Genomic DNA, 24895 nt, shown 5'->3' on the forward strand with positions numbered 1-24895 from the left:
GTTCAGTACGTATCCAACCAAACAATACTTCGTTGAACCACTTCTGTCCTTCAAACTGCAACCGATTGCACCATCATCCGTTACACTCGTAGACACAAATTCTTCATTAAGTCAAAATCAACAACATAAAGCAGCCCAAAATAAAGGAAAACAAACGGTGAACTTGGAACTACATTTATTTCTCCCCGTGAACTCGACAACCCGTCCGTCTAACCGCGAACTTTTTCTCAACCATCATCGAGATTAATTCCACCGTTCCGTTCCGGTGCGTTGCATATATCCACTGACTGACGGACGGCAACGCTAATTCACGATTTTGCGCCGCAATCATTTCAATCATCCGAGGTACAAATACAAACCGGCGCAAAATTGCCTTTCCCAGCGAAGCCCTAGATCTGATGCCCATTGCATTGCAGCAGGGTTTCGCCGCAATTTTGGTCCATGTTTACTTTCCGTCGGTTCGTTATCGTAGGTGAATAATTAGTATTGAGGTTTTTTTTTCACCAATTTACTGTCTATATAAATTGATAAAATGATGAAAAATTTCACAACTGATTAAGATTAGAACCCAGGCGTCATCAGGGTGCTGCATGTATGGTCTTGCTTTGCATATTACTAGTGAAGAAATATCTTTGAATTGCTTGGTAGATCGAGAGCATACTCATAGCCCTAACTGCGTATCGCGCGCAGGCAGTACCCAAAGCGTATCAAAGTCGGACCAAAAAATTACATCACTGTTTCTTCAGCGCGGTCCAGTCCACCGTATCCGCAGGCCGGGTGGAATCTATAGGCAAGTCACTGTGACCGCATCGGTTAGCGAAGGCTGCTGGAAGAACCTATAATAGAGATGCACGCTTGGTTGCTCACGCAGTTGAAACACTTGAGCTTGCGGAGAAGAATTCAGACCAAAAACGTGATCAATTTTACCAATAACGGTCGATAGCAGACAAACAGATGTAACAATCGGAAAATTTCGTTAATTATGTTTATTATTGCAACAAATGAAATCAATGACAATAATTGGCGTTTTTTTTTCGTGGCTAGTTGATGTACTGACACTGAGAGGCTATCATTTTATTTCGAAGAATGGGTTTACGTTAGTTTCAACATCAACTGATGGAGAAAACTCGTACTATCACATACATACTGTGATTTTCTTAGGATGATTTTTTTTGTAATTTTATAATCTGTTTTTATTTGATCTTGGCCAAAAATCGCAAAGCAATTTACATTTTGCATTTTCCCAAGCATTTCCTCTAGGTCATCGGCAAAGCCTGGTGCATTGGTTTACACCGCTTCCCGTTTCTCTTCAAATACAACACAAAAAAATGATTAGAAGAAAGGTTCAAGAAAGAGAACGATGATGGGGAAATTAATTAGCTTTCTTTGCAGTAACTCTGTTCGAATTAATTTCCACTCATTTAAATTTTCCGCTTTTGTTTTTTTTCGTATGCGAATGAGTAGAGGTAAAATAAATATGAAGTAGAAAATTACAATGTTCATTATGGATGCGCTTGGCCACAAAGTGAAGAAAAATATAATAACGTAACAGAACTTCTGCCCGCCAAATGAAGAATAGAAATGTTTTCTCAACTCGATTGAAAGTAGGGCAAATACTGTAAATCGTTTGCGTATTTTGGGGATGATGAAAACTTTATCCCAACACATTTACCAGTAAACATAAACAAACTTATACTTTATCATATGACACTGCGCAACACTGGATCGCACTTCAAGATGAAACCAAAAATGTACTGAGGTTTGGGGTTTCTAGTGACCCCTGGTGAAAGAAATGGAACGTGGCTTCAAAATCTAAGACGCAAGTTTGTTTGGAAAGTTGGGGATATTCAAGCCAAAGGAGATATCAAACGTTGCTAGTCGAACATTTATTGTCTAACTTACGAGTTTTATCAACCCGGCACTGCATTCATATTTCTTCAGCATCTTCGTTGTTTTTTAATAACTTGATGTTGACTCTGTTTTTTTTTTCAAGATTTAAGCGTTAAACAATCTTATAATCGTTAACAGGCATGGCATAGTAAATAATCCTACAGATGTTCTAGGTTCTCCAAATTATCCTGGAGCTTAGATCATTTGGTCTTCCAGGTAAACTACTTCTAAAATGGAATAGAAGTTTACTGATTATGACAATATAGGCTCACAGAGCCCAAGGATATTATTTAAAATTCGGTTGGGGAAGGATTTTGGCCGAAACCCATTCGGCTGAAAGCCGTTTGATCGAATGCCGCTAGGCCGAACAAACCATTAGGCCAAAACCCATCTGGCCGAAAGTCATTTGGGCGGAAGGGTCATTTGGCCGAACGGGTCATTTGGAAGAGAGGGTCGTTTGGTCGAAAGGGTCATTAGGCTGAAAGGGTCATTCGGCCGAAAGGATCATTTAGCGGAAAGGGTCATTTGGCCGAGAGGCTCATTTGGCCAAAACGGTAATTGAAAGGGCCATTTGGCCAAATGGGTCATTTGGTCCAATAGGTCATTTGAAAAGTGAGATATTAGGAATGAGTAGAGAGACATCTCACTTCTCACCCTTCATTTTTCTCTTCTCACTGTAAAAAGTGAGAGGCGTCTCACCTCTCACTCCTCATTTATCACTTCTCGCTAAAAAAGTGAGAAACGCAAAGTGAGTAGTAAGAGGCTTCGCTTCTCGCTCCTCTTTTTTTTACAGTGAGAAGTGAGACGTCTCACTACTCACTTCGCGCTCCTCATTTTTTACAGTGAGAGGAATGAGAATTGAGACGACTCTCTTCTTACTCCTAACTTCTCACTTTTCAAGTGACCTATTCGGCCAAATGTCCTATTCGGAAAAATGACCCTTTCGGCCAAATTACCATTTCGGTCAAACGACCCTTTCGGCCAAATGGCCATTTCGGCTAAATGACCCTTTCGGCCACATGCTCCTTTCAGCCAAATGACGGAAGCAAACGACCCTTTCGGGCAAACGACCCTTTCGGGCAAACAACCCTTTCGGATTAATGGTCTGTTCGGCCAAATGGTATATTCGGCCAAACAACTTTCGGACTAGTGGCATTCGGCCGAATGGGTTTCGGCCAAACGACCCTTTCGGTTTAGTCCAAAATAAATTGGTCAGTTTTAAAAAATCTCATTTTTCTCTTTCCTGAACAGCGCTTCAAGATGCAACAAAAAATTAACTGAAGTTTGTGGTCCTTTATGATCGGTAGTGAAGATTTTTTTCGAAAAAAAATGGAACACGTCTTAGCAATCCAAATCCAAATCCGCGCTTCGAGATGCAATCAAAAATTAACTGAATTATGTGGTCTATTATGATAGGTAATGTAGATTTTTTTTTAATTGGAACGAGGCTTTACAATCAAAAACAAAAGTTTGTTTGGAGTCCTAGAGATGATTAGTCCAAATTAGTCCAGATTATTAGTCAGTTTTGAAAAATCTCATTATTCTCTTTCCTGGACCGCGCTTCAAGATGCAATCAAAAATTAACTGAATTTTGGGGTCCCAATGATCGGTACTGAAGATTTTTGTTGGAAAAAATTGAAACCAAATGCAAACCAAAACAAAAGTTTGATTGGTGTCCTGGAGATGATTAGTCCAGACTGAACTTTCGTTTTTGTTTTTGTTCCATTTTTCCCAAAGATTTTTTTTACTACCGATCATAAGGGACCGCAAATTGTAGTTGATTTTTGGTTGCATCTTAAAGCGCGGACCGGGAAAGGAAAAATGAGATTTCTGCAAAATTCATTGAACATTAATTTTAGACTGCTAAGCTGCGCTCCAATTCGTCATTACCGATCATTACCGATTATAATCATTGACATAAAATAATCAACCAAAATCATAGCAGAAATAATATTTTTAATCTATGCTGATTATTGATATTTATTCTTACAGCTGATGTATTACGATACGTGGTTACTGAATTTTAATGCCAGCCTTTATTGGTGAATTTGCTTTTAATTCCCCCTAAATTTAATTTTGAAAGTGTCGACGTGATAGATTATAAAAAAATTATACTTTCACGATCTCACGCTCGACAATGCAATGTAGGCAAAAATATCACTAAGTACGTTGATCAGATTGAAGTTCAAAATTGAGTACAGAAAGCATATGAAAGTTTTTAGGCCTGCTATTTCATGATTACCCAAAAACACATCAATAATATGTACAATGTTATTAAAATCAATTTAGGTGAGGATGCACTGCACACTGTGCACAGTTCTTCATTACAGAAGCGGGAACTACTATTTTCGGTATGTCGGCCTGTCCACGTTAAATTTCGGACACTTAGACAATATCCAATTGATTTTTAGCCATTTTATCAGTTTCGACAAAAATGAAAACATGCTGAAAGCAAAACGCAAAGCGGAGAGGTTCAGAAAGCTGTCGAACAAATTGATCTTCTTAGCGCTTTGTTGAAAATTTTAAAAAATCGCATTGTTGGGTGTCCGGAATTTACCGGCTTTAAATAATGTTTAGCTTGTTTCTGTTTTTCTTTAAGTTACTTCCTCCAACAACATTGGAAATATATTTAATATTTTTTCGATCATCTTTTCTCTAATTTCAGTTCAAATCTACCTCTCACCGGTAGAAACCCACTGTTCCAATATCGACTACTTCCCCCAGACCGAGGAGGATAAGTCATCACCAGGCTTCAACGAGGACATCATGGCTCGTCTACATCTGGCCCGTTCCGTCATTGCCGCCTTTATTCTCAGGTTCCTCCTTTAAACCCCAAAGTAGCGTCTGACGCCAAACTTGCATGTTTCCTAACGCACCCTCCATCTGATTTTAGCTTCGTTGCCATCTTTTGTGCCTTCTGGACCGGACTGTCTGGCTGCTGGAAGCGATCAGCCGGTGCCATCACGGCTACAGCCATTCTGATGTTGACAGCCTGTCTACTCGCCGCCGGAGCCATGGGACTGTGGCACACGGTGGAGTTCTTCGAGAAGGAGAAGGTCGTCGGCGATGACTACTACCAGAGCTGGACAACAGTGAGTAATGGTTGATTTCTATGAGTGAAGAGATTTTAGGTTTCTAGTACAACCAGAATAAAATGGCATGATTAGTACAACTAAAAGGGATTGCGATAATAAGTGGAAAAGCCACTACTTGTGCATCGGCCAAGCCTTACATCAATTTAAGTACTTGCAAAACTCTCGTAAATATTGTTGTCTGGTTCGATATATTTAATATGCGGGTATTTTTGAACTTTCAATATACCGAGAAGATCCATAAAATACGCCATGCAAAAATGGATATTTTCAAACCTCGTTTTTTTATATATTTATGGAGTATCATGCTTCTCGAGCCCTCCTTTCCCCCGCGCCGGAGTATGATAGATGGCTGCTTATTAGGAAAACCCATAATAAATGTACCTTCTCCATCGACTCGTGATTGAAAAAAATCTATATTACCTATACTTTGCATTTAGATCAATCAATCAAACGTAAAACTTATTTACGCTAATGCACGGATACAAACCCGCTCCCAAAAGTGGTAAAAACGACTCATGATATCATGAGCCTAGTGTATTTTACCTTTATGAAAATACACCATGATTTGAGCTCATGATATCATGATTCATGCTCCCGTAACGCATCCGAAGCGTTACAAATTATTCTGCCAAGAGAGAACCATGATTCGGAATCATGATATCATGAGTCACTGCTCCCCAAATCATGATTTAAATTCTGGATATCATGACCTTGGCTCATGATAGTGGATGCGCACAATTCATGATCCCGTTTTTTTCTAGGACCATGAATCCAAATCATGATTTCGGGATTTTGAATAATGAAATCGGGTGCGAATTTTTCGGGTACCATATATAAAAACATGTTTTTGGCATTGTGAATCTGTAGGTGCTTATTATGAAACACATTTTTGTATTTTCATTAGATTTATTTTGTTCATAGTACTTGATGATATTTCGTCTTCCGGTCGGTTGCTGACATACTCGTTGAAGTTTTTGAATTGTGAATGGATATTTTTATTTACTGTTTGACGATTTTGCGTTGAGTTCTCAAGTTGCTTTATTGATTCTGCGCATAAAACCTGTTGAATAAATTTTATTTGGGAGATAAGAATCAAGTTGGACATAGGTTAAACCACATTTATTTGCTAAGGTTTGAAAAAAAGTTAATGACATATATTTGGCCGGGGCTCAGCGAAACCGCACCAAGCGCCTTTTTGACTGACTTGTGGTATTTTGTTCGTTGAGTAAAAACGGAAATAAATTTACATAGGGAACTGTTCCATTTTCCGTCTCACTGTACATATATTCATCTCATCGCAAAACAAAGAAATACAGCACCAATCTCGTCACTTCTTTTTGCTAACTGCTCACTGCTGAAAAAACACAAAATAAGAAACAAACCAAATTCCTTTTCATTGCTCTGTTTTTGATGGGATGGAAATAGGACCTATGAGATGAAGTGCCGAACCGTTCCCTATATCAATTCATGCATACAAATGTTGCTAGATATCCTCAGTTATAAAGTGGAAGTATACCGATACGGTTTGTGATCAATTGGATCTGCTACGTGAAAATTTGTGCAAGAAAGTTGATCATTTTTCATTTGCGCTTGGTTCAATTTGGCTGAACCCCGACCATTTAATACTGAGAGAATCTTCTTATTATTATTCTTCTTCTTTGGTATTACATCCCCCAGTGGGACAATGCTGCCTCGCAGCTTAGTGTTCATTAAGGCTCAAGAAAAGTTGGGACCTCTGAATGATTTACCACCGGCCAAGTTACCATTTTTGTATTCATTGAATTTTTCAATTTATTTTACAAGTATAGTATGTGTATTAGACTGGCCCAGGAAACAAAAAGTTGTCTAATTCCACGGGGCACCCCCCAGGATTGTGTCTTTGGGTGAGAAAATCAATCTCTGAAAATTTCAGCTCAATCGCTTGTTGCATAAGCTGGCGCATTTGATTTGAAGTTTGTATGGGGATTTAAGCCAAAATGTATAGGAAAATACACCTCCGTCACTCATTCGATCTGGAAATTGGTTCTGATTGCTCGATTGACCTCAGAATTGCAAAAACGGCAGTTGGTATGCTACAGAACAATTTCACAGAACATTGTATGATGATTGAATGAACTTTTATATAGGTTTCGGCTGGTGCGATTCGATAAAAAAATCCAAAAATACACAAATCAGCTCCTAATAAATCAGCCGAAAACTATATAAAAGTTCATTTAATCATCATGCAATGTTTTGAGAAATTGCTATGTAGCATACCAACTGCCGTTTTTGCAATTCTGAGGTCAATCGAGCAATCAGAACCAATTTCCAGATCGAATGAGTGACGGAGGTGTATTTTCCTATACATTTTGGCTGAAATCCCCATACAAACTTCAAATCAAATGCGCCAGCTTATGCAACAAGCGATTGAGCTGAAATTTTCAGAGATTGATTTTCTCACCCAAAGACACAATTCTGGGGGGTGCCCCGTGGAATTCGACATTATTTTTTTCTCCCCATACTAATCTGGGCCAGTCTAATGTGTATGGATCACGAGAGGGCCTTCACTGGCCATTCAAGTCCATAAGTGAGGGTCACGACAATAATGTCTTGCTCAGAGTGCGAAAATAGATTTTTTTAAAACCGTGCTCTTGTGATTCGAGTTTCGTTAGCTGGTAACTTTAAGGGATATTACCGGCATTATTCATGAAGGTCACTCAGGTTCATAAGAATAAGTAAAGATAATTTTATATATCTTAGAGTACGTTAATAAAAAGCTTTGGAAAAGCCGTATTCTTCTATGGTGAAAAATTCATGAATTGAACATTTCTACGGATTTTCCGGATTCTAGAAAGATTCACAATGGGTCACCACAATCATTTGTTACTCAGCGTTTAATAAAAAAAATCTTTGGAGAAAACAGTGCTCTTCTATGATGATGTTCATAAATTGGCCACTTTTGAGGACGTTCCGGATCTTCTGGAGGACCTCCGGTGGTGGGTCCATCAAAATGGGTTACCACAATCATTTGTTACTCAGAGTTCAATTATGAGAAGCTTTAGAAAAAAACCGCGCTCTTCAAGGATGAGTTCCATGAATCAACCACTTCTATGGACGTTCCGGGTCTTCCGGTCTTATTTCCAAAATCATCCTTCGAAAGACAAGAAATCACGCCCAAAATTGGCCTAAGAATCTTTGTTCCTTCGAAATCGATTCCTGGAAACCAGAATTGACAAATTTCAAAAACGACATCCTCGGTATCTATACCTTCATTTTGGTTCCAACAGATTGAGAATCGGTTCGAAAATGAACTTTTGAGAACGAATTCAAGTTGGGGTCGTTTTTGACCCGCTACTGCACAATGTGTCACTTTTTTTGTTGTAGCGTTCCAAGAGGTCGCTAAAAGCTGGTTATCACCCAAAAAAATTCGTTTCCGAAAGTTAGGAAAAGTCAGAAAATTTCAAAACCCTATCTCATTTGGTTACAAAACTGCAACGTTTTAAATCATCTCTGCTCTGGGCCAAAATAGTCCCCATTCCCTAGGAAGCTTTCGCTACCAGTTTTAGGAATTGGGAAATAGTGGAGTTCAGAAAGAAATGTCTTATCAAGTTCTTTTGGAGCTTTCGCAGTACGATACGATCTCTCGAAACTCTGCAGAAAAGCTCTGAGTCGCCTTCCTTTAGCTCGCAGAACTCCTCGGCAGTAGTGATTCCGTGACTGACGATTATTACGTAGGAGTAATTGGCCAGCCCTGCACGGCCCAAGATCATTCTCATTCCATGATCCATACTGATGCATATGCTAAAATTTAGTTTTGTGTTAGTTTTAATTTCGCAAATTGAAAATTGGAAAACTATGGAAAACTATGGAAAGGCAAAATGATCCACCTACCTGATGGAGCGGAGACGGAACTAACTGACGTAACTGGATGGAACTGATCGACGCAAGTGGAAACATAACTGGTCGGACTGGAGACGGGCCTGGACGAGAACTGTGTTAAAAAAAGTGAATAAAACAAGCACTTAATCATAAAAAGTCGAGAGAAAAGGAAAGTTATTCTTTCAAATTCATCCATTTTTCTTACTTACCGGAACTTTAGCGGAAACGGATGGCGACGAAATAAACGAAATTTAAAATTTCACTGAATAATAATGGACAGGAACACCTACAAGATGGCACGAAAACACTGGCATAGTTAAATGTTTCTTATTTCATAAAAAAATAAATACTTTTTTGAAAGTTTTGCATTTTTACTTTCGAACGCGAACGACGCTGCAAAATGATTGATTGCATGTTTTGACAGATACGCATAACGCTTGATGTGATCATGATTTCTGGCTCATGAAAATGGGTGCGCGGAATCACGAAAAAGGTAATTTCGGTCTTACAATCATGATTCATAGTCATGATTTCATGATTCATAGTCATGATTTCATAAAGGAATGTAGCTTCTGGTTTCATGATTTACAAATCATGATAACGGGATCAGATTTGTTTCCGTGTGTAGATACAGAATACAGATCTTACTACAATGAAAGCCGAACCCCGGCAAACAAAGGTTTGCTCCATGTCCTTGATTTCCGCTAAGTGACAACTCTTTGACGGGAAAACTTGTGTGATGTACCGAAGCTTGCAATCATAGGGGCTGTACATAAACCACGTAGACTCTTGAGGGGGGGGAGGGGTTTCGAAAAAGTCTACGATAGTCTACGAAGGGAGACGGGGGGGTTTACCAAAAGTCTACGTAGAATTTTTATTGTTTTTTAAATGATTTATACAGCAGCTTTGTGCGAAGTTCATTCGTTTGTTTTTTTTAGGATTTTCCTTTTTTTTTCATAAAAATGTAATGATTTTCACTGAAATAAAAGTCATGGATTTCACCAGGAAATTCTTCTGTGTTGAGCAGGAAAATTATCCAAAGTATTCTATAAAAACTTTTGAAAAAAATTTCAAAATCTTCACTTGGATTTTATTGCAGATTCCACTAGATTTTTTTTTTAATTTTCGGCAGGAACTTCTTTGGAAACTATGGAAATTAAATTATGTCGTACTTCAAAGGACTTTTTTTGGAATTTACAAAGGAAGGATTTTGGAATATCCAAGAAAAAGTCTTTGGAATGCCCAAAAGATATTCTTTGGAACTTGTAAAGGGAATTCTCCGAAATTTCCGTATATCCACTGGAGATTTTCTGGGAAGTCGCCGGAATTTTTTTCTCAATTTCGGAAATTCTTCGGAATTTTTCTGAGGAATTCTTTGGACATATAAGCAAAATTCTTCGAAATTCCCGTGGATAATACTTTGTAAATTTCTTCGGCAGTTCTAATGCAAGTTCTGTGGAATTATCGATGGAAAATCTCCGGAATTTCTAAATAAATTGTTGAAAACTTCCACCAGAAATTATTTGAATTCCCCACCAAAAACTGTATGAGTTTCCACAACAAAAAATTGTTTGCACTTTTTGTAAAAAAGCATTTGTACACTGCCAAAAATATCTATATAAGATATATGTGTCGCCGTTATAAATGTTTGCAATAGCTCCACCATAATATAATCGATATAGAATCAAACATAAATTAAATAATTGCTAATTCGAAACCACAAATAAAATTTATTTGGATATATATTTTATTAGTAGTTCGCGTGGAGAATGGTTATGTGTGCGCTGATATACATCTTAAGCTAAATCTATGGATTTTTTCCAATAAATATGTGTGGATTTTTAGTAGTGTAATTTTTATGAAAATTTATTCGAATTTTTCACGAGAAATTTGCAAAAAGTTTAACTGAAAATTCTTCATAATTTCCATTTCAGAAAATTCTTTGCAAGAAAAAAATTGCGAGATGCATTTAAAAAATATAGTAGGAAACCATTCTAAATTTCCAAAGGAAATATTGTCCGTTTAAACTTTAAATTACCTCGGGAAATAATTCTACGTTTTAACGGAGAAATACTCGTTTTTTTAACGGGGAAACTTTTGGAATTTAGAAGAATATTCATGGGATTTCAACAGATGATTATTCAGCGGGATATTGCATGAAATTTTCAAGAAAAGCATCGGAATTATCACGGAGAGTGATTTGGAGTATTACCTGGAAGCTTTCAAGGTTATCAATTGGGAAATTTTTACGAAATTTCCACGCAAAACTTATTGGAATATAGACTTGACATTCTCGGAATTTAAACTCGAAATTTCACGAAATTTTAAAAATTCTTCGGTTTTCAGAAATTTGAACCGGCGTTCAGAATTATAGGACAGATGCGTAACAGATTTTAAGCAGTGGCGCGCCGATGCAAATGTGTCGACGATGGTGGCGCACAATTCTAGGAGGAATCAAATGTAACATAAATTGAATTACTTGGCTTTGAAATTTGATTTCAGGAGCTATGGACAGAGCATTAAATTTGATTTCCTTTCAAGTTGATTTTTGTTTTGTGGGATTCTCTTCAGTTTGATTTAGTTATGTTTGAAATTTGAGTTTTATTGTAATGTTCACATGGAAATGGATTTGAATAGCTGAATTGCTTGAGACGTGGTTGATTTCCATATTTTCCAATCACAAATGATGTTTTGTAAAATTTGGAAAAGTCTACGTAGACATCAAGGGGGGGGGGAGGTGTTTCGGAAAAGTCTACGAAAGTCTACTAGGGGGAACGTCTACTAGGTGAAATTTCGGTCTACGTGGTTTGTGGACAGCCCCAAACAATAAATATTGTTTCGTCCAGGTTGGGACAACCCTACGTTGAGTGATTTTAATGTGGGTTCATTGATTGGTGTTTGGACTACGGTTGACGAATTTGCAAAAAAAAAAGAGCTAACCGCGGTGGAGATTGGTACTCGGATTCTGATGGCTTTTCTGCAAATGTGACCTCTAAGTGGTCTTGTTGTGTAGGGGTTATCACGCCTATCTAGATAGTAGGAGGTTGAGGGTTCGAGTTCCTCCAAGACACGTTGATTTTTTTTCGCAAATTTCATATCAATTTGTCCATTTCGAAACATGTACTGTGCATATGCACAGCCAAGATATTTAACAACAAAAAATATTGTTGTTTAAATTTTGAATACAGTCACTTTTGGAAGAATTCAACACGCATCAGCACGCAAACAAGTGGCATCAAAAGCTACCAGTTTTCTGGGTGGTGATTTGTTTTAGATTTTTGTTGTTTTCATTTCAAAGCCTACTCTCCATTTAAATGGCCAAAAAGCTTACTGTCCAGTATATGAACAGGACAAGATAAGTTATTTATAAATTTGTTATATACTTAACCCCCTTTAATTTATTTATTTCTCCTGAGGTGGATCGCAAATTGTATTCCCGGAATTTAACAAAGATTTGTTGCATAGTAAACTTCAGGTCCGTTGTTGATCGTCCTGCTCGAAAACCGCTTTGATGTTCGCCGATAAAGGTCTCCGCAAACGGATGCAGTCTGCCAAACAGAATTCGGTGGATTACCTTGTAGGCGGTATTGAAGAGTGTTATACCTCGATAACTAGCACACTCGAGTCTGTGCCCTTTCTTATAAATTGGACATATGATGCCATCAATCCAGCTCGAAGGCATTTCTTATCCCTCCCACATCATTTCAATAACATGATGGATTTTTTTTTCGTTCAGCCGGTCACTCGTTCACGTTTCGCTCAGCCGGTCACTCCCAACTTTTAGAAGCACGACCGGGATTCCGTCCTTCCAGCGGACTTACCGTTTTTAAGCTAGTCTATTGTCGTCTATAATCTCTTTGTAATTTGTAAAATGACCAACAACATAAAACCAGAAACCGTAACCGGAATAGTATCGATGAACAGCTTACAATCGTGGGAGATATCTATTTTCAATGAAACCAAAGTTTTCGAACATTTTTGACCTTCCAGATCCACAATAAGTACAACCATTCTTCTTTCACTAAGAAGAAACTGTTAAATGCGGGCGTCCCACCACGCAGAATTGCAATCATTCTGATCTACAACAACATCATTCTTCTTGCGGGCGTCCCTCCAACGTAGAGGAAGAAACTCCTTAATGCGAGCGTTTCACCACACAGAATTGTTATCTTCAAGATCTACAACAACATCATTCTTCTGAGGGCGTCCTACCAACGCAGAGGAAGAATATATTGAATGTTGGCGTCCCACCACGCAAAATTGTGATCATATATATCCACAATAATATCGTTATTCTTGTGGACGTTTCACTTACGCGGAACTACGATCATTCTAATCCTTAACGCCATTTTTCTTGCGGGGATCTCACCACGCAGAATTGTGATCATTTTGGTTCACAACAACACCATTCTTCTTGCAGGCGTCCCACCAACGCAAAGGAAGAATCTATTGAATGCGGGCGTCTCACCAAGCAGAATTGTGATCATTACGATCTTCAACAACGGAGGTCACCGCAGCCGACCGGCAACGTTTTTGTTGTCGGGGTGAGCATGGTGTTCACTGCATCTTCTTCAGAAGAAGAAGAATAAGAAGAAGAAGACTTTATGGATCTTCTCGAAGTATTGAAAATATCCGCATATTAGATATTGTTTTCACATAAACCAATCTATGTCCCTGACAATGTATGTATGTTTGTTAACTACTTCTGAACCACTTGAACAATTTCAACCAAATGTGGAACACACATTCACTATCTTCAGAGGAAGCTAACAAAGGAGGTGGGACGGACATTGGATCAAGAGGGGAGGGTAAGGGGAAGGGAAACTCTTTAGAAAACAGTAAAATCAGTGCAACTTTTAATCCTTAGGTCCGATTTCCACCAAATTTGGAACACTTATTCTTTGTCATGATACGATTATATAATAGATGGGAGGGTCAAAAGAGAAAGGAGGGAGGGACATGTTAATGACACGAACGTTTTTAAACGCAACATTTAAACCAAATTTAGGACACGTACACGTACACGTGGTTACATGGCGTGTGGTATATTATTTGGAAAACTACCTCTTGAGTAAAACTTCTGAGCCCCTTGACCGATATTCTTAAGAATTGGGACATATAAACTTTAGCCTAAGCAGGCGATTATAGATGGAGTGGACCGGAAAAGAGAGAGGTGTAAAGAAAGAGTAAGGTGCGTGAAATTTAGCATCAATACTTCAGGCGTGAAAAACGGCCTATCGGGCGTTGCGCTCACTTCAAATTTCCCAAAATAAACATTTTCCTGGAAATAAAATATCCCCGAAAATAACATTTTCCGCAAGTATCATATCCTTGAAAACATTTCCCCGGATATGACATTTCGCCGAATATGGCAATTCCCCGAATATGACATTTTCCCGAAGGTTCAATGGCACTAACCCGAATGCCATTGCCCCGAATGTCACAACCCCTAACGCCAGTACCCCGAAAGGTCACTACCGCGAATATCATTTTTGACTGATAAGTTTCTATTTTCAACTTCATTATTGAAACGCAATCTAATAAAGTATTAAAGTAAGCGAGAAAGTGAGTACATGTTTCTCTTTAAAGCTATTTGGGGGAAACAATTTGCCAAATTCGGGGTAATGATAATTCGGGGTTATTCGGTGCCTTTTGGGGTACTGGCGTTCGGGTTAGTGACATTCGAGGCAGTACCATAGAATCTTTCCCGAATATGACAAGTCCTCGAATACGACATTTCTTCGAATATGACATTTACCCGAATATGATAATTCCCCGAATGTGACATTTCCTCGAATATGAAAGCTCCCCGAATATAAAAATTCCTCGAAAATGACACTTCAACAACTATGACTATTCCCCGAATATGACATTTCCCCGAATATGACAATTCCCCGAATATGACAGTTTCGGTAAACATCTTTTTCTCGGTAATATAATTTAAAAACAAGAATTTATTTGCCAGAATCAATGTTTTTAAAAGTGATATCTACCTTCCAATGATTATTGGATGTTCTCTAACCAGTATTTTGATCTTCTCATCAACTGAGAAAGTATCAACAACAAAACACGATAACTACGTTTAACAACGTTTATGGCCGGGTACGTACAGCTAGTATCACCATAAAACTTCGTTATATTGAAGTTCTTCAAGCTTATATCAGCACAAAATAGTTAATTAGCCAACGCAGCATTAATCAGATTTGTTTTGCACACCATTTTCTTCCGTTTTGCCATCGAATGTTACGGTTTTCGACACTTCACGCACAAATGCGGGAACATGCTGTTTTGATCACTTTCTTGAACTTCACGACAGTTGCTTACGCCTTAGCGATGTCATATATTGCAAATTATCGTACCGAAAACATTTTAAGGCGCATTTACAGTACGAATTTTCGAGTACATGAATGTTTGCCTTCGCTAATCCCAGTTGTATGGATTACTTCGCGTGTATCGTTGAAACGCTTCCAATTTTCCAGAACCAAAATATCGAAAAGAAATAAAATAAACCAAACTAAAGAGAAAACTCTGAAACATTTTGTTTGAAAACTACAACACTGATATTATAACACATAGAAGAAATGTTCCATCGTCTCACTCACTCATGTATCCTGATCACCCTTAGGGGAACAATGGGGCTAACGTGAAAGATCTACATCCTGGGCTGCTAGCTTTAGCCTTGACCTGGGCCCATGACAGATTCCTACCCCGCCACGAGCCCCTGCGTCTGCCTCTCAGCTTAGCATTCGAGATCAAATTGTGAGGCCACCAGGCCCGAATTATAAAACGTAGACATTGGTTAATAAACACTTGAAGTTTCTGCGTAATCTCGGGTGATACACACCATGTCTCACTGGCGTATAACAACACAGAGTTTACGTTTGAATTGAATATTCGAAACTTGGTGCGTTAAATAATATGATTGGATCTCCACGAATTTCGTGAACTCGCAAAAGCAGCCTTAGCCTTCTTAATCCGTGTTCCTATGTCGGCTGCAATGACATTGAAAGTTTTCTTGCCCTACTGGCTTGCACGGCTACCGTAAAGTGTTTACATCCAACGATTTGGTCTTGTTGACGTTGATGATGAAACCCGCCGTGAGGAGCGTTCGGTAGGTCGTTCAGCTTACTCCGCATATCAGAGCACCGCACCGTTGTGTTAGTAAAACAATATCATCAGTCAAATATAAGTCCTTTAAATGCCCCATAGTAATATGCTGCCAGAGCAGCCCACGGTTTGGTACACGGTCAATCACACCCACCATGATCTCGTCGATGACGATAAAGAACAGTAGTGGAGATAGAATACATTCTTGCCTCACTCCAGCTACTACCCGGATGGGGTCGGACAAAGCTCCGTCATGCAGGACTCTGCACGTAAAAGCTTCGCACTGCGCTTCGATGTGGCCGACGATTTTATCTGGAACACCCTTGCGTCTAGGGGCGCCCCACAGATTTTCGTGATTCAGACGATCGAATGCTTTTTCGTAGTCAATGAATACCAGGTAGAGTGACTCTTGGAATTCGTTGACTTACTCCAGAATGTTTCGGAGCGTGACAATGTGGTCCACACATGATCTTCTTGAAAGGAAGCCTGCCTGCTGCCGTCGGAGAGTCGAATCTATTTTCTTCTGTATCCGATTTAGGATAACTTTGCACAGAACTTTGAGAACAATTCAGAGTAACATGATGCCTGCCAATTGTCGCACACAGCCAGATCCTCCTTTCAGGGACCTTCACTAAGACGCTGCATTCAGTCAGCCGAAAAAGTTGCGGTGTTCCAGATATTGCAGAATAGGTGATGTAAAATTTGCTCAGATAGCATGGGGTAAGCTTTGAACATCTCTGCTGAAATGCGATCGACCCCGGGAGCTTTGTTGGATTTCATGCTTCGGATGGCTGCTTCAATCTCCTGCAATGATGGAGCTTCGGAGTTGACGCGAGTAATACGTCGCACCCTTGGCGGCTCATGCTGCGATAGTGACGGTCGTCGAAACTTGAAGAAGTTGCTCGAAATGCTCGAACCAATGTTTCAGCTGATCAGTTGGGTCGATGAGTAACTGACCTGTCGCATCTTTCACCAGCATCCTCGGATTCATCCTTGCTCCACTCATGCGTCGTACACAGCAAAAAAAATATTAATATGCTGCGACGCAATTTTGGTTGATGTACTTAAAAAGTCTACGTAATAATCAATTTGTTGTATTTTTAAGCTATTTCGATGTTTTATTACATTACTCAACGTAAAATCTGACGGGCAAAATATTTTTTTCTGTTACGCTTAAAGTACACAAAATTACCAGTATAAATCGGTATTTTATTACATAAAAATGATGCACATCATGCCAGTTGAAAATGTTGCACATTATTACCTATTCTGATATATTATTGTGTATAATCAATGTAAAATTGCATAAAAATGGTGCGATCGCGCCCGAACTAACCCCAGGACGAACTGTCAAACAGATTGAATTTTCTCTCGTGCTGCTTGTTTAGTAAAAATGTTTTAGTGCGGAAAAAGACTTTTTATGCAGTTAATTAAGTGCGTTTTCAGTAAACTAGTGGTGCGCTGAACGTCCACAACCGGAGTAGTGATTTCTGTCATTGTGTTTCACAACTGAAAATACGGTAAGGTAAGTTTCCGATCTGCAGGAATTGCATTTCATTTCAAATTGTACATATGATAATATACTCTTTTCATTGCAGTCATCGCAGGATTTGGCTAACTTTTTTCTCACGAACGATTTGATTGCAGGACGCTGTAAAGAGATCATTCCGATAGGTAAGTACCCCATCGTTGATTATGAATCGGAAGTCATTTTTTTTTTTGGTTTTGTCAGACAGCAAGGCGAAGGAGAACTGGTGCTACCTCGACACAACGATTGCTCGAATAAAGTGGACAATCCCGCGGATACTCGAGAGGGTGAGCATTTCCAACCAGAATGTGCGACGCTGCCAAGTCAAAACCCAATTTTCAAAACGACTTATCTTCTTTTGTAAACAAAGATTGAAACATCGATTCTACGAATCTTATTGCCCTCCCACGCAAACCAACACTATCAATAGGCAGGTGAAGGCTTGAACTACCTGTTGGTGGTGTTGGTTTGCTTGGGAGTTCTCTCAGATTCGTCAAATCGACGTTCGAATTTTTGTTTACAAAAGCAGAAAAGTAGTTTTGAAGATTTTGTATTGAAGTAAATTTTTTATGAATGATCCAATTCATCCCAATTATTCCCATGAAGAATATGGCTCTTTCAAACGAACAAGATTACCATCAGATATAAACGCAAATTTCTGTACAGGGCTGTTTCGCCACCATGAACACAGGGCTGTTAATTTAAAAAATTAAACTTTTAAAGAATATAAAATTTTAAAAAAATTTATATCCACAAATTTGGAAATTTACAAATTCAATTGAAACTTTTAAAATTTAAAAATCAATGTTCAAAAATAAAAAAAAAAATAAAAATTAGAACACCAAAAATTTAAAATTTATAAATCTAAGAAAATAAACATTTAAAAATTTCAGGATTCCTTAATTTGAAAATTAAAAAAACTTAAAATTTAAAAACTAGAAAAATTTAAAGAAATTTAAATATTTAAAAGTATTTAAAAGTTTAAAAATTTGAAAATCTTAGAAATTAAAATTTTAGGATTTTAAAATTAGAAAATTAATAAATAATTCAAAAATTAAAAAAAAAATTAAAATTATAAAATATAAAAATAATAAAAATGTTGAAATTTAAAATTGGGGAATGGCTTAGGCAAGTTTTGTTTTTAAGTCTCGCTAATAAAGACAAAAAAAAAAGTTTGTTCTATTATTGTCTGGGGGGGTTTTTGTCGACCAAATTTTATGAAATTTGGCCACAATATTCTTTGATAGGGGAACTGTACCGTTTTTGGCCATGTTCCTAATTTGCCAAATTTTGTGAATAGCTCCAAAAATGAAGCAATTCACGAGGGTTTCATTAGTTCCAACAAGAGATACATCTCTCACACTTCTACGCTGCTTTTAACTGACCGATTATTTTGGAAAAATATGTATTTTTCAGGGTTGGATAAATTAGGCACTAAGGTGGCCAAAACCGGTGCACTTCCCCTATGCAAAGAATGTTTAGGCCAAATTTGAGCATAATCAGTCGTAAAAAAAACCCTGACAATAATCGAACAAAACCTACCGAAGCCGTAATTCCCCCTATTTATAAATTTTAAAATTTAGGAACTTAAAAATTAAAAAAAAATAGGAATTTAAAAATTTATGAATTAAGGTTTCTCTAGGAATTCCTTAGGTTGTTCCTCCGAGAATTCCTTCGGATGTTCCTCCAGGAATTCCTTCGGAAATTCCTCCAGGAATTCCTTCGGAAGTTTATCCAGGAATTCCTTCGGAAGTTTATCCAGGAATTCCTTCGGAAGTTTATCCAGGAATTCCTTCGGAAGTTTATCCAGGAATTCCTTCGGAAGTTCCTCCAGGAATTTCTTCGGATGTTCCTCCAGGAATTCCTTCGGAAGTTCCTCCAGGAATTCCTTCAGAAGTTTCTCCATGAATTCCTTCGGATGTTCCTCCAGGAATTCTTTCGGAAGTTCCTCCAGGGATTCCTTCGGAAATTCCTCCAGGAATTCCTTCAGATGTTCCTCAAGGAATTCATTTGGAAGTTCCTCCAGGGATTCTTTCGGAAGTTCCTCCAGGAATTCCTTCGGAAGTACCTCCAGAAATTCCTTCGGAAGTACCTCCAGGAATTCCTTCGGAAGTACCTCCAGGAATTCTTTCGGAAGTTCCTCCAAAAATTCCTTCGGAACTTCCCCCAGAAATTCCTTTGGAAACTCTTCTAGAAATTCTTTCATAAATTTTAAACTTTTAATTTTTTCAAATTTTAAAGCTTTAAAAAATTTTAATTTTTTGGATTTATGAAATTATAAAATGAAAAAATGAAAAATAAAAAAAATGGTGAATTAAAAATTCAAAAATTTCAATTTAAAAAAAATTAAGATCTAAAAATATAAAAACAAATCAAAATTTCAAAATTTCAAAATTTTTAGAAAAGAAATTTTTAGAAACCTTCAAAATTTTAAAATTTCAATATTCTAATATTTCAAAATATCAAAATTTGAAAATTTAAAAATTAAAAAAAAATAAAAATTTCAAAATTTCAAAATTTTAAAATTTAAAAACTTTAAAATTTAAAATTCTAAAATTGAAAATTTCAAGAATTTCGAAGGACTTTCTAAAGAAATTTCCGAAAGAATTTCTAGAGGAATTCCCGAAAGAATTTTTAAAGGAATTTCTGAAGGAATTCCTGGAGGAACAACCGAAAGAATCCCTGGAGAACATCCCAAAGAGTTTCGGGAGAAACTTCAGAAGGAATTCCTGGAGGAACATCCTAAAGAATCCCTGGAGGAACTTTCGAAGGAATTCCTGGAGAAACTTTCGAAGGAATTCCTGGAAGAACTTTCGAAGGAACTCCTGGAGGAACTTCCGATATAATTCCTGGAGAAACTTCCGAGGGAACTCCTGGAGGAACTTCCGTAAGAATTCCTGGAGGAACTTCCGAAAGAATTCTTGGACGAACTTCCGATGGAATTCCTGGAGGAACTTCCGAAGTAATTCCTGGAGGAAATTCCAAAGAAACTCCGAAGAAATTCCTGGAGGAAATTCCGAAGAAATTCCTGGAAGAAATTCCGAAGGAATTCCTGGAGGAACTTCCGAAGGAATTCCTGGAGGAACTTCCGAGGGAATTCCTGGAGAAACTTCCGAAGGAATTCCTGAATAAACTTCCGAAGGAATTCCTGAAAGAACTTCCGAAGGAATTCCTGAAGAAACTTCCGAAGAAATTCCCGGAAGAGCTTCCAAAGGAATTCCTGGAGGATTTTTCAAAGTAACTTTAGAAGGAATTTCTGAAGAAACTTTCGAAAGAATTTCTGGAAGAATTTCCGAAGGAATTCTTGGAGGAACATCCGAAAGAATTCCTGGAGGAACTTCCGAAGGAATACCTGGAGGAATTTCAGAAGGAATTCCTGAAGAAACTTCCGAAAGAATTCCTGGAGGAATTTCCAAAAGAATTCCTGGAGAAACTTCCGAAGGAATTCCTGGAGGAACTTCCGAAGGACTTTCTGGGGGAACTTCCGATGGACTTTCTGGAGGAACTTCCGACGGAATTTCTGAAATAACATCCGAAGGAATTCCTGGAGGAACATCCGATGGAATTCCTGGAGGAGCTTTCGAAGGAATTTCTTGAGGAACTTCCAAAGGAATTTCTGGAGGAACTTCCGATGAAATTCTTGGAGGAACTTCCGATGGAATTCTTGAAGGACCTTCCGAAGGAATTCCTGGAGGATCTTCCGAAGGACTTTCTAAAGAAATTTCCGAAAGAATTTCTAGAGGAATTCCCGAAAGAATTTTTAAAGGAATTTCTGAAGGAATTCCTGGAGGAACAACCGAAAGAATCCCTGGAGAACATCCCAAAGAGTTTCGGGAGAAACTTCAGAAGGAATTCCTGGAGGAACATCCTAAAGAATCCCTGGAGGAACTTTCGAAGGAATTCCTGGAGAAACTTTCGAAGGAATTCCTGGAAGAACTTTCGAAGGAACTCCTGGAGGAACTTCCGATATAATTCCTGGAGAAACTTCCGAGGGAACTCCTGGAGGAACTTCCGTAAGAATTCCTGGAGGAACTTCCGTAAGAATTCCTGGAGGAGCTTCCGAAAGAATTCTTGGACGAACTTCCGATGGATTTCCTGGAGGAACTTCCGAAGTAATTCCTGGAGGAAATTCCAAAGAAACTCCGAAGAAATTCCTGGAGGAAATTCCGAAGAAATTTCTGGAAGAAATTCCGAAGGAATTCCTGGAGGAACTTCCGAAGGAATTCCTGGAGGAACTTCCGAGGGAATTCCTGGAGAAACTTCCGAAGGAATTCCTGAATAAACTTCCGAAGGAATTCTTGAAAGAACTTCCGAAGGAATTCCTGATGGAACTTCCGAAGAAATTCCCGGAAGAGCTTCCAAAGGAATTCCTGGAGGATTTTTCAAAGTAACTTTAGAAGGAATTTCTGAAGAAACTTCGAAAGAATTTCTGGAAGAATTTCCGAAGGAATTCTTGGAGGAACATCCGAAAGAATTCCTGGAGGAACTTCCGAAGGAATACCTGGAGGAATTTCAGAAGGAATTCCTGAAGAAACTTCCGAAAGAATTTCTGGAGGAATTTCCAAAAGAATTCCTGGAGAAACTTCCGAAGGAATTCCTGGAGGAACTTCCGAAGGACTTTCTGGGGGAACTTCCGATGGACTTTCTGGAGGAACTTCCGACGGAATTTCTGAAATAACATCCGAAGGAATTCCTGGAGGAGTTCCTGGAGGAGCTTTCGAAGGAATTTGTAATTTTTGGAGGAACTTCCAAAGGAATTTCTGGAGGAACTTCCGATGAAATTCTTGGAGGAACTTCCGATGGAATTCTTGGAGGACCTTCCGAAGGAATTCCTGGAGGATCTTCCGAAAGAATTCCTGGAGGAACTTCCGGAGGAATTCCTGGAGGAACTTCCGAAGGAATTCCTGGAGAAACTTCCAAAGGAATTCCTGGAGGAACTTGCAAAGGAATTCCTGGAGGAACTTCCGAAGGAATTCCTGGAGGAACTTCCAAAAGAACTCCTGGAGGAACTTCCGAAGAAATTCCTGGAGGAACACTGAAAGAAATTCCGAAAGAATTTTAGGAGGAACTTCTTGTGGAGCTTTTGGAGAAATTCTATAGAATTTTTAATGCATGAAACATACGAAAGCCGACCCACTTTGCTGCACTTGACTCGAAAAATCTATCACGCCGCCGCAAATGAAGCAGAGACAAAAATATTCTGGCAATTCCAATGAGTTTTTGAATAATAATTTGAGAATTTATTCATCCATGCATCCAAAAATATCTTAAGCCATAAATTTGTATCAATGTTAAGCAATGTTGAAAAATAAGTCTCATAATAAATTGTTTTAAATTGATACTAATGAATTTTTTACTATGAAAGAAAATTCCCGATCCCCCAAAACCCACTGCACAAAATCCACTGACTTTTACATCGATCTTGCCATTACGTCGAATATATTACGTCGCTTATTCATTACATCGCCTCATTTTGAAAGCAAAATAGGAAGTACGTCACTTTTTTATCGCTCATAAATGATGTAATATTACAAAGCATTTACGACGGGGATGATGTGCAGCAAATCGAGTGTAATATTACTTTTTATTTTTTACTGTGTAAGATATCATAGAGGAGGCGTGTCCTGCTTCTAGCCTTAACCTTCCGGGACTCGCACCGTTGTCATTGTAAAAAGTACAACACCTTCGAAATAGCACGTTTGTCGTACACAAGTCCGGCGGGGCTGCGTGAGTCATCCAGGACCATACGAGTTCCGGAAGGTTGAGGCAAGTTACGCAAACCATGTTAACTCTGAAGCATATAATAATGGAATCATTTTTAGGTTACTTCAATACTTGACTGATTGACAATTACAATAAATTCCCTATCGATATTTTTTTGGTTCTTCACCAATCACTGTGTAGCTAACTTTTAAACCCACCATTACCTATATCAACACTTACAGGTTCTCCGTGACAACACCCGCATCTCGTACGATTGGTCCTACATCGTGGCCTGGGCCGGTGTGGCATCCAGTCTGTTGGCCTCTATACTCCTGTCCGGAGCGGCCGTTTGCCTTCGCGGTGAACGCGAAAAGGAAGAGCAACTGAACCTGCAATACTTGATGCCAGGTAAGTACCCAATTTCGGGCGGTTCAGGTGTTTCCGAGAGCACAACTACCGGCACAATAAGCTATCCTCTATCGCACATCGCTAACCTTCTGTCTCCGGTTTCAGTGTATCCTCAAAAGCAGCCCCCTTACCCCTATGGTGGTTTCCCTCAACCTCAGCTCTACCCGCAGCCATACTATCACGGATCGCAGTACGGACCGTATAACTACTAAACGCGCATCCTCTTATGATAGGCCACAGTTTAGAAATCATACACATGCGAAACAGAACAAATGCAATTTATAAGTAAAATTAAACTTTTGACTTATCTGTCCGTTATGGTTGAAATAATAAAAACTTTTATTAAATTCGAAATCGAAGCGTCGCATAGGTATAAAACCGCGGAAACTGATGCGAATGAAGCCGAGAAATAGCGCTACATCTTCTCTTATCACGCGGTTTTATTTTTACTTAAAACCTGACTTTTAACAATCTCGCCCACAAGTTTCTGCTTTTGTTCTATCAATCCTGTAGAATAATTCTAGAAGACCACAATTTCCCCGTGAACGGCGAAGGGCATTCGATTTGCACGCTGAATGAGCTGTTGATTGAGCTAGGAAAACGTCAACTCACTCCTCTACATAGAACTGACTTCTCCGTTGGGTCTTCCATTTTAATATAACTTTATCTTCTTGTCTGTAATTTTACACTATTTTGTAAAATGTGTGTTTGAATGGGAAAGATTGTTCCCTTTGTGAAACAAAATAAGAACATAAGAAATAAGAGAGTTATAATGTGCCTTTTTCTTCTACCCATACTAGAATTTTCGGTTTCTTAGTTCTCTCATTGATACATTTCATACATTGTCATATATTATAAATACAAAAAAAAACGGTGTCATTCTAGTTTATCTATTTTTCTCTCTGTCTTTCTTTTTGTGTGTGAGATCATTTTCTGTTTCCGGCAATGCTATTTTACTTTTGTCAATTATTTTTAAGCTTAGAATGACATTTGCTATATTTTGTTTTAAGAAAGCAAGAGAAATTCGAAGTTAGGACACAGACTATCAGTAAGCTCTTGAAACAGATTATTATTTGTTTATGCGAGGGCAGCAGAAGAAAACTACAGACGAAATGAACAATGCGTAATATGCAGATTTGTATTATGTATAAAAGAAGATAATTTAATACTAGATTTTAAGGAACAGGAAAGCGAAAATATATTTTAGTTATAAATCGATGGGCGGTGAGAAAACTTCTTCAAAGACGTCAAAGAGTGAACAATTCCTTTCTACTTCCTCATTCAGGTTAATCGTGGTCATTTGCGA

General features: G+C 38.4%; 1 protein-coding gene across 1 annotated transcript in view; it reads left to right on the plus strand.

Annotated features, from left to right (window-relative positions):
• Window positions 1-24807, plus strand: part of LOC134218391 (transmembrane protein 235-like) — a 91772-nt gene extending 66965 nt beyond the window's left edge. The window contains exons 3-6 of the mRNA XM_062697366.1: window positions 4556-4706; window positions 4784-4982; window positions 23424-23589; window positions 23695-24807. Of these exons, the coding sequence (XP_062553350.1) occupies window positions 4556-4706; window positions 4784-4982; window positions 23424-23589; window positions 23695-23801 (623 nt within the window). The 3' untranslated portion in view covers window positions 23802-24807. The remainder of the gene's footprint in view (window positions 1-4555; window positions 4707-4783; window positions 4983-23423; window positions 23590-23694) is intronic.
• The last annotated feature ends 88 nt before the right edge of the window (window positions 24808-24895 follow it).

This window comes from Armigeres subalbatus, chromosome 1 (genome assembly GCF_024139115.2).
Source record: "Armigeres subalbatus isolate Guangzhou_Male chromosome 1, GZ_Asu_2, whole genome shotgun sequence".
Classification (NCBI taxonomy): Eukaryota; Metazoa; Arthropoda; class Insecta; order Diptera; family Culicidae; genus Armigeres; species Armigeres subalbatus.